Source organism: Barbus barbus (genome assembly GCF_936440315.1).
Source record: "Barbus barbus genome assembly, chromosome: 14".
Taxonomy (NCBI): domain Eukaryota; kingdom Metazoa; phylum Chordata; class Actinopteri; order Cypriniformes; family Cyprinidae; genus Barbus; species Barbus barbus.
The window spans coordinates 11,100,515-11,111,027 of NC_136742.1; the positions used below are offsets into that span (position 1 = coordinate 11,100,515).

The 10,513-nt window shown below is 35.8% G+C and overlaps 1 protein-coding gene across 2 annotated transcripts; it reads left to right on the forward strand.

The window, feature by feature from the left end:
* The first annotated feature begins 667 nt into the window (after window positions 1–667).
* Window positions 668–10,360, forward strand: LOC306879752 (histone H2A deubiquitinase MYSM1-like). 2 transcript variants are annotated; one of them, XM_079432927.1, is made up of 20 exons: window positions 668–787; window positions 1,332–1,404; window positions 1,522–1,592; window positions 1,723–1,788; window positions 2,182–2,254; window positions 2,338–2,436; window positions 3,271–3,721; window positions 3,811–4,024; window positions 5,205–5,335; window positions 5,428–5,531; window positions 5,659–5,736; window positions 6,013–6,098; window positions 6,232–6,289; window positions 7,557–7,607; window positions 7,696–7,770; window positions 7,884–8,072; window positions 8,156–8,288; window positions 8,379–8,484; window positions 9,341–9,398; window positions 9,773–10,360. In XM_079432927.1, exons 1-20 carry the CDS (start codon window positions 729–731, stop codon window positions 10,076–10,078), a joined length of 2,481 nt encoding a protein of 826 aa, XP_079289053.1. In that variant the 5' UTR covers window positions 668–728; the 3' UTR covers window positions 10,079–10,360. The 2 variants fall into 2 exon arrangements, with proteins under 2 accessions (XP_079289053.1, XP_079289054.1); XM_079432928.1 differs by having other exon boundaries at window positions 1,738–1,788.
* The last annotated feature ends 153 nt before the right edge of the window (window positions 10,361–10,513 follow it).

Genomic DNA, 10,513 nt, shown 5'->3' on the forward strand with positions numbered 1-10,513 from the left:
CCACCTCTGTGCTGTGAGAAACTTGTGTTTTCAATAAATCTTTAATGCACTCACTCTGCATTTTGAGTCCCTCCCTGCTGACCCTGACAACATGTTGATAATAATAATAAATTGCATAATAAAATAAGTTATATAATTGTGTAATATGAAAAATAGAAAATTTACTTTTAAAAGATTATTAAATATATGCACAATTTTTTTTTTTTTATATGGAGTGTGTGGCTGTTTAGCATCTCGTATACTAAATATTCACCAGCGATAACAAGCTAAAGGCATTATTTATGGACATGGACACCTGGATATATGCAGATGTCTGAAATGGTACAATGGGAGGCACAGCAGGTGTGTACGATGGTGGGATGAAAAGGGAATTAAATAAACTCGGGCAGGTAAACCATGTGTGCAGTCCAGAGCAGGAGAGAGATAGAGATCACTGGAGACTCAGGGGTTAGTGAAGCCTCAGAAGGACTGAACTAGGAAGGACACATCCTCACTTGCTTCCTAATATAAATTGATGCTTATTTTTAAGTACAAATGCGCAGTGCTCCCTTTTTTGTGGATTAAATTAGAGATGAAAAAATTACATAATTTGTGTTGTTGTGATTTCACATAGCAGTGTGTTTTAGTCTAGAATTCAGTGAAGCGCAGCAGTAGCGTCCTCCTGCCAGTGAGGGGCGCTGTGACAAACACTCCTCCCGCTCTCTCTCGCTCTCACATCCGCCGCAAACATGGCAGACGAGGTGGATGTTGTTGACATCGAGGGAGATGAATGTGATGAAAGAGTCAGGTAGGAGATTATTCTCGCATTTTCCGCTGTCTGGGGAATATTATGCACTTTTGTTTTGATACATTTGAGTTCATGGATGAGCAGAAGTGAGACAGGAGCGATAGAAAAACGACTGACTGGATTAATATGAACTTCTCTAGTTATGAACACAGTTACACTATTTTAACATCAGCTAGGAAACGAGTTTGATATAACCGTGGAGCTTCAATTACTTGCTACCAAGAGTAAATAATGCATAGCTCCTTGCAACTAACTCTAAATCAAAGCCCTATTAAATACATGTTGTTAATTCATATTATTCAGTACTTAGTTACACTTGTAACAAGGACGCTGTAAAATAAACCGAAAAATCACTACGATATGTTACATTATCAGAAGTGCATCCAAGAACCGTAGTCCCTCATGTAGAATAACACACATTTAGTAAAGAATCAAACAAAATATGTGCTTTTAAATCCTCTGTAATCAAGTACTCCATAGTTGTCTTTTGTAAATTAATTTATATATAATTAATGCCTTTATTATTTGTCTGCTGTCTTAAAAGGGACCTGAACAGTGCTGAGATTCTCCAGGATCAATATTTACAGTCTGCTTGGAAGACAAACAGCAGTATACTGGTAAAGTAATGTGGATTTTAAGGGTTAGCTCACCCTAAAATGCTAACTGGTTTAATACTATATGTAAAGATACTCTAAAAATGGATATGATGTGTTATTGTTATTGTGTGTGTTCAGCCGTGGACGCTGGACAGCTCCATCAGCGATGAGAACCGACAGGCCATTGAGAGCATGCTGCTGGAGGAACAGTATCCTTCACTCTTCTCACGTCACACTGAGTAATTCTCATTTTGTTCATGTTTGGTTTTCACATCCCATAATGCATAATGGATGTGATCATTCATTAAAAGCATGTGGTTGTTTTTCTTAAAAGAAAAGGTATTATTTTGCCAGTAAAAAAGCACCAAAGGTGGCATGGACCAATGAGAAGACTAAAGTCAAAAAGTGAGCTTCCTTCTTTTATCCCTTTATGTTCATGAATATGTAAACACCTACACAACCGTTCAAAAGTTTGGTGTATGTAAGATTTTTTCAATGCAAGAACACACAAAAATGACTAAAAATGATAGTAAAGAGTAAAGACTTTAACATTGTTCAGCGTTGCTGTCACAGGAATAAATTACATATTAATATACATTAAAAAATAAAAATATTATTTTAAATTCTAATAATATTTCACCATATGTCTGTTTTGCTGTATTTTTGATCATATAGCCTTGGTAAACATAAGAGGCTTCTTAAAAAATAAAAACATAAAAAAAATCTTACCCCAAACTTTTCTGTGTGTGTGTATATATATATATATATATTAGTAATTCATTCAGAATATCTTTGTAGGACATTGGTGAAGAGTTCTGGAGCGCAAACTCGTTGGGTTGAAGAGGAGAAAGATCTCTTTGAGAAAGGACTGGTATGTTTTCTGAACACAGAAAACAGTGCTCTCTCTCTCTCACATAAGGAATTCAATTGTATTTTGTTTTTTATGGTTTCTAGGCTCAGTTTGGCCGCAGGTGGACAAAGATCGCCAAACTAATCGGCACTAGGACAGTTCTACAGGTGAAGAGCTATGCTAGGCAGTACTTCAAAAATAAGGTATGACTTGGCATGTTATGATATTTTTGATTGTAATGATAATATATATTTTAAGAGACTTATTGCGGGTCTACCATTATGGCGTTCCTGTTACATGACAATAAAATGACTTCCTGCATGTTGGTTATACCATTGTGACTTGACTGAATTTAACAAAAACTATCAATTCTTGTTTTAGTGATAAATAATAAATTACATGGCAATAAATAAAAAAATAATAGTAATAAAAAATTACAATACCATTCTAAAATTTGGGGTTGGTAAGTTTTCATTTAATGTTTTTTTTTTAAGTCTGTTCTGCTCACCAAGGCTGCATTTATTTAATAAAAAATACAGTAAAAAAAACAGCAATATTGTGAAATATTATTGCAATTGAAACTGTTTCCTACTTCAATACATTTCAAAATGTCTACGACGACTTTTTAGCATCTATTACGCCAGTCTGCAGTGTCACATGATCCTTCAGAAATCGCTCTATTATGCTGATTTGCTGCTCCAAAAAATAAATTCTGATTATTATCAATGTTTAAAATACTTGTGCTGCTTAATTTTTTTGATAACTACTTTCTTTAAAAAAGAACTGCCTGACCCTGTACTAGTGAGCAGTATAGCAGACTGTTTAATAAGATTTCCTGTTTTTCAACAAGCCTGATCAAAAATATCAATATGAATATTAATTCAGAAATATAAAACATGTTGATACCTCATTGTATGTACAAAATGTGTTCTTAATATTTTTTGAACATTGTATTAAAACTAAAATGAGCTTCTTTCAGTAAGCATCCCTTTATCAGTGGTACTAGTAGTCATTTTTTCCCTGTGTCTGAACTTTAGTCTAAAGCAGACACACCTGCCAAAGTGCCCTCTTCTAATGGGACTTCAGACACCACGCTGGTCCCCTCCATCCAGCCTCATGTCTCAGCCCTGACCAATGCTGTGCGCATAGAGCAACTTTCTGATGATGAACATGTTGACATCACTGATGACTTCAGTGATGATGGGCTTCAGTCAGAAAACCAGCCAGAGCCCCCAGGCTCCCCAGAGTGCAACCACAAAGAAGAACTCAGTCCACTGCCTCCTCCATCAGACGTACTTTTAAACCCTTTGTCAGAATCAGGAAGCACAGCTGAAGATGGCTCCACTGATCCAGACACAAATGGAAACACTGACATCACTCATATTGGAATTGATCCGGAACCTGAGGAGGAAAGTGGGACGCACTTCTCTAAATCAGGCAGCCCAGGCAAACACAGCCTGTCTGAGGAAGAGAGCATTGAAAGAGCAGGTATGTCACTAGCACTTAATTTACTCTCTGTAACTGTAGCAGACCATTTGCATTAGCAGAATTATGGGTAATGTATTCTTGTACTCCAGATAAGACTGAATCAGGTGAAAGTCCTGAGGAGGAGGTGGAGGAAGATCAGGAGGAGGAGGAGGAGGAGCTCAGAGCTCCGGGTCAGGAGGCTGTACTGGACCTAAACACCATCACAGAGGAGGAGAAGCAAGCCATCCCAGAATTCTTTGAGGGGCGACCATCGAAAACACCAGAGAGATATCTAAAAATCCGCAATTACATGCTGGACCAGTGGTGAGATGTTGTTCTATGCACTTCTGAGGAACATTTTCGAGTTCTTACATACATAGACTGTCATCGTTCACATACTAGATATTAGGGCTGTCAAATTTTTTTTAATTTTGAATATTCGTTGAATTTTAGGTGTGCATCAAGCAGCCTTATCAGTGGCGCATGAAAGGTATCATTGCATTTTAATGCTTTTGTTAACCTATCCAGTTAAACCCACTAGATGCGGCGCAGCTACATTGTTCAATCAAAATATTGCAGAAAAAGAGAACATCAGTGCGTCAAAACTGAAACCAAGCTGTTCACACAGAACGCATATTTATCGCATTTTATCTACGTTCGAGACGCACAAGAGAGCCGCATGTTTAGAAATCCATGCAAAATTAATGTAAGTTCAACTTTTAAAAAAACATGTCTCAAGACTTTATGGCGTTTTCCCCCCCCCATCCTGCTTCAACTCATGTTTTTAAATGAAGAAAGTACTCTTTGTGATTGGTTTTCGGTCCTTTGTATCAAACTATACATACATGCATGATGCTGTTTCGTTTCTAATTGTTTAAGCAACTTTATCAATTATATATGGTTTATAAACATTATTTTAAACATTATGCGCATTTTTTCAAAGATAGTCGTGTTATTGCTTTGAAGAACTGTAGATTAGTAATATTTTGCTCGATGCGCCCTCTTGTGGCCTCAGGTGAGAAGCCAAAGCTTTTTTCCCCTAACTGAAATTATGCCTTTTAAATTAAAATGTAATTCGAATATTGATAATATTTAAGGACAAAATTCGAATTTAGTTCTTCAGCCATTTTGACAGCCCACTACATATACTGAAAATAGTGTTTTTTTTTTTTTTATAAAAACAGCAATACCGTAAAAACGACATAATATGGTTTAAATATATTTGTTCTTTTTATACTGTACTTTTCTTTTGTTTTTATATCAGAACAGTTGTGCTTGCTGCTTAAAACATTTATGGAAACTAATATTTTTTTCAGGATACTTTGATGAATAGAATTTTTTAACAGTTTATAATACTGTCATTTTTCTTCAATTTAGACTAGAGCATCCTTGCTGAATGAACGTATTAATTTCTTTCAAAAGAAAAATCTTACTGACCATAAACTTGAACGGTTGTGTATACTTGATCTTTTCTTGAAAATGATCTTCTTTCATGTCTCTTCAGGGAAAGAAGTAAACCTAAGTACCTGAACAAGACATCAGTGCGTCCAGGCTTGAAGAATTGTGGGGATGTCAACTGCATCGGTCGGATACACACCTACCTGGAGCTCATTGGAGCTATTAATTTCAACTGTGGTAATGTTTATTGCGCAGTCAGTTTTTTTTTTCTCTGTTTTCATGAGTACAGTTTCCCTCCCTAAACTCTTTCTTTCTCCCGTCCTCTGCAGATCAGGCGATCTATAACCGTCCACGGCTGGTTGATCGCTCTCGGCTAAAGGAAAACAAAGACAGCCTGGAGGCGTATAAACTTGCCCAGAGACTGCAGTCTATGGTGAGAGAGTTACAGCTCACTGTTACCGTTCTCATCATCATCATTATCTGTGGATGTTTATCCATTACAACTGTTTTCATTTATCTACTCATTTAATGATTCTTCGTGTGTGTGTGTGTGTTTGCAGCGCACAAGGAAGCGGCGCATTCGGGACATGTGGGGGAATTGGTGTGATGCTAAAGATCTAGAGGGTCAGACATATGAGGTATTGAATCAAAATCTGCAGTTCTTCTTAGAACTGAAATATAATCTACAGAGAACCTCTCCAGGAGAGATTTTGTTTATGACCTGATACAATTAGAATCTCTTTTTAAGATTGACCAAAAAATATGTCATTGTTTTTTTTGTGTTTGTGTTTATCAAAGACAAAATTTAAATCTTTACACTTAATACATTTAAAAAAAAATGCTTTAATAATATATTTAATTAGTTTGTACTTTCTCATTATTGAGCCCTGATTTATGTGTTTTGTGTCATCCAGCATCTGAGCGCAGAGGAGCTGGCCATCAGAAGACAGGAAATGAAGAAGAAAGGACCAAAACCATCTAAACTCCCCAAACAGAGAGGGTAAACACACAAAACTGAAACCTTTAACATCTAGATCTTAATATAATCAATAGCTAATCGTTTGTTTAATGATCTTGTTTATGGGCTTTTGATTGACACATCTGGATTCATTCCTTGACTTTGTCCTCTGCAGCTCTCTGATTGATCCTTTCCAGCTTATTCCATGCAAAGCTTTTGGAGAGGAAACGGAGGTAATTATAATTTGTTTTAATAACTTCTCTGATTAGTCTTTTAATGTAGAAAAATTTGAAAAAAAAAGTACTATTAATTCTAAAAATATCATAAAATAAATAAACCACAATTAATCATGCCCCCTCACCTTAAGACTTGGAATACAGATTTTAAAACACTAGCCATCATACACACTTGTCAACTTTGTAAGTGGTTGCACTTGCAGATAAAAACTGGGAATCATCAGCTGGCTGGCTATGACTAAAGGCAACTAGTGTTGCCTTCTCTAGATTGTAAATCAGGGCAAAAATCTGGGCAAAATTCATGTAATGTGTTCCAGCTGTCATGTAAATTAGGAATTTTCATTTCATTGAAACAATTCAAGTGTGAAGTGCCACCTAAATGCTTGTGTTTGCCAGTTCTGCTGTAATTCCTCTTCATAATTTGTGTTCATAAGGGTTATTATAGTTAACTAAACTAAAATCATAAAAAAAAAACACTTATTATTTCCGGTTGTTGACAATTTATTTTATTTCAACTTATTTTAATTTCTCATTTTCATTTAGTTTAATTTGATGTACTAAAAAACTAAAACTGAAATGGAAAGTAAAGAATTATTTAAATAATTTCGTTTTGTTTTTTAACATAAAAAAAAAACTTTAATTAAACTTAAAATGAAAATAGAGAAATAGAAACTAATTAAAAATATTAATAATAAAATCTATAATACTATCTCAGTCATAACTAGGGTGACCATATGTGCCATTTTTACAGGACACGTCCTGGCCAAGATTTCTATATTGCCTAAAATATCCAGGTTATGTCTGTTTGCACTGTGTAGACCGATCGTTGTATGACATCCTCGAGAGCTATAGAGAGCAGACTGCTCCTAGTGCTTTCGTATCGCTCTTGCTGTACTTTAATGTCATACAACACTCGATCTGCACAGCGCCGCTTCAAGTCAAACGAACACAGCTAATATGTACTCGTATTTGCATCACTTTGACCGTTCTCTGTAGAACCCACCTTCGAACACACCACGATTGGTCGATCATGCACAATGCCTGCACGTTATTGGTCAAACTACTTTTCGATCATTACCTTCAGCAAGTATGAAAACAGGAAAACAAAGCCAAAACCTGGATATTTTAGGCAATATAGAAATCCTGGCCAGGACGTGTTCCATATAAATAGCACATATGGCCACCCTGGTGATAACACTAGTTTATTTTGTTGTGTAGAAATTAATTTCATCAGACTTATTTTGTCTGTTGTGTCTCGTCTCAGGCACCGTACAATGTGATAGTTTGTGCTGAGGCTCTTGTTGTCATGGATATAGTAAGTATGACAAAGTGCTGGTTTCCAGATTTGCATTTTCATTCATTCCTCAGTATTATGTTGTACTAATAATCAAATCCTTTCCCAGCATGCTCATGTATCAATGGGAGAGGTGATTGGCCTTTTAGGAGGAACATATGAAGAGGAAGAGAAGGTGTTAAAGGTCAGTTAATTCATGGATTCGTTCAACTGAGTCTGGTTATTTAAATCAGTTTAAGAACGCTGACACAATAAATGTCTGTTGATTTGATTGTAATTTTGCTGATGTTTGTGCAGATCTGTGCAGCAGAGCCATGTAACAGCCTGAGCACAGGTCTGCAGTGTGAAATGGACCCTGTCTCTCAGACTCAGGCATCGGAGCTGCTCGAGGTCAAAGGTCACAGTGTGGTGGGTTGGTACCACTCTCATCCAGCCTTCGATCCCAACCCCTCCCTCAGAGACATTGACACTCAGGCCAAATACCAGGTAACACATCACTGTATTGTATTGTAGTTGGAATAGTTGTCTTTGGTTACGTGTCACATCCTCTCTGTCTATTTCTGTGGCAGAGTTATTTCTCTCGAGGAGGTGCTCCATTCATCGGGATGATTGTCAGCCCGTATAACTCAAGTAACCTGTCTCCCCTGTCTCAGACCACCTGTCTGCTGGTCCAGGAGGAGACCGGACCCTCTGGACCTCAGAGTATGTCACAGCATCTAGTGTAAATAATAATATAGGCCCAGCAACAGCTACAGCTGAATTTGAATCAGTTTGTGGTTGTTTGTGTTTCAGGGTTTCCATACCGATTTAACATCCAGTATTCATCTGAGCTTCCTGATTGGTCAGAAGTGATGAGAAGAGCAGAATGGGTGGTGTTCAAGTACAGGCTTTCTTATGGGTGAGCTGTGTGTTTTTGACTGTAAGAGGGAAGCAAGAATACAAGAAAATATGACAAAGTTACAAAACACTGCACATTATTCATATTTTTATAAACAAGCTTCAAATGATATTATATTAATATAAAATAAACAATACTTATTATTCAGAATATTTGAATTTGGAGTATTTCTAACATTGTTTATTAGTATTTTTAGCAGTAGTATTCTACATTGTTTCCAGCATTAATAAAGCTTGCTATCGTTTATACCATTCAAAAGTTTGGGGTCAGTAAAGTTTTTTTGGAAAAACATTATTTTATTCTGCATGGATGCATTAATTTGATCAAAAGGGACAGTAAAGACATTTATAATGTAATATAAGATTTCTATTTCAAGTAAATGCTGTTCTTTTCAAATTTTTATTAATCAAATAATCCTAAAAAAAAGTATGACAGTTGCCACAAAAATATTATGCAGCACAACTGTCTTCAACATTGAAAATAGTAAGAAATCATCATCTTGAGCAGCAAATCCGCATATTAGAATGATTTCTGAAGGATCATGTGACACTGAAGACTGGAGTAATGATGCTGGAAATTCAGTTTTGCCATCACAGGAAGAATGGATTGCATTTAAAAAATATGTTCAAAATTTAAAGTGAAAATTTTAAATCATAATAATATTTCACTATGCTTTATGCTTTAAAATACATTATTAATTTTTTACAATGAAGAAAATTTGCCATGTTAAAAACATCATCCAACCATGCTGTGTACATTTCTCAGTGTGTAGTGAGACTTAATATGAATATTAGAAATTATGTACAGTTTTCTGTATTGGGCTGACAAATGGTAATAATATTTAATTCCTCTTCAGGAGTGTACCAATGGACAGGCTCTTCCGCAGAGACTCTTCTCTAACTTGCCTGGAAAAGGTAATACGTCTCATCTAGACTTCACATCACACCCATAGACCGCCCAGTGTATATTACACATGAAAATTGCTAAAGATTTTGGACAAGCTGGCTAATCTGATTGCATGACTACCTTAAAACAAGGTTCTCATACTGTCAAAAGCACTAGAGGATGGCATGACCTACATAAACTGAGCAAATCTTTGAAAGATATTCAGTGTTTTGTTTGAGGTACATGGTAGGACACAAGATATCCACAAAAAACTCATTGTAATGGTTCACAGTGAATCTATATGCATTTATTTGACATGTTAGTTGAATGAGTTCTGCTAAATAATTACGTTTATAAAATGATTATTTTTTTTCATTATTAAATATTCGTTTTGTCTGTCTAGATGCTTACATCAATCCGGAAGACTTTGGAGCAGGTCTCAGACATTGACATAGAGACTTTCCTGGTACAGATGGAAACCTTGTTTTATACACATTTTCTCCCTGAGACGGGCTCTTCCTCCTCTCATCTTCATGAAACATTAACACAGCCTCAGTTACTGTCATTCATCTCCTCTGAGCCAATCAACAGCAGCCATGCCACGGATGAGACGTGTGTTACTGAGTCTGACAGCCCAGATGAACTGTTGCATGTTAAAAGCTGTAATGATGCACCTGTTACACAGTCTATCAGTGCAGAAACTGTGTAATAATAACAATAAACCTAACAATCTGAATGTAAAAACATACCGTAAAGAAACAAATGTATTGTATAAAATTGTGTAACATTGCATTAATGTAGATTTTTATTATATACGTTTTATAAAGTTGAGTTTAACCTCCAAGCTCTATTTCAAATGAAAGTTTAAATGTAATACTCTTTTTTTTTTTTTTTTGTAGTTTGATGACATTTTGTAATTCAGTTTGATCTCAGTGTTCAAGAAAGTGTTTGTGTCCGTTTATAAATAAAAGTATTATGAAAAAGATTGAGTAAAAACTAAATGCTGTCCTTTTTACTGTTTAATTTAGATCACGTTAGCATTTCTTAATATCAGCTGCATATAAACAAACTTTTGGTTTTACACAGGAGGTTGTCAAGATCTGAACAGACACAATAAAGTGTTATTAAAAGGCGAAGCCACGTA

Coding starts and splice junctions, on each gene's coding strand:
- LOC306879752 (XM_079432927.1), top strand. CDS start 729: ATGGCAGACGAGGTGGATGTTGTTGACATCGAGGGAGATGAATGTGAT. Junction 6,099..6,231: donor AAACTCCCCAAACAGAGAGG/GTAAACACACAA, acceptor TGTCCTCTGCAG/CTCTCTGATTGATCCTTTCC. Junction 8,073..8,155: donor ACACTCAGGCCAAATACCAG/GTAACACATCAC, acceptor TTTCTGTGGCAG/AGTTATTTCTCTCGAGGAGG.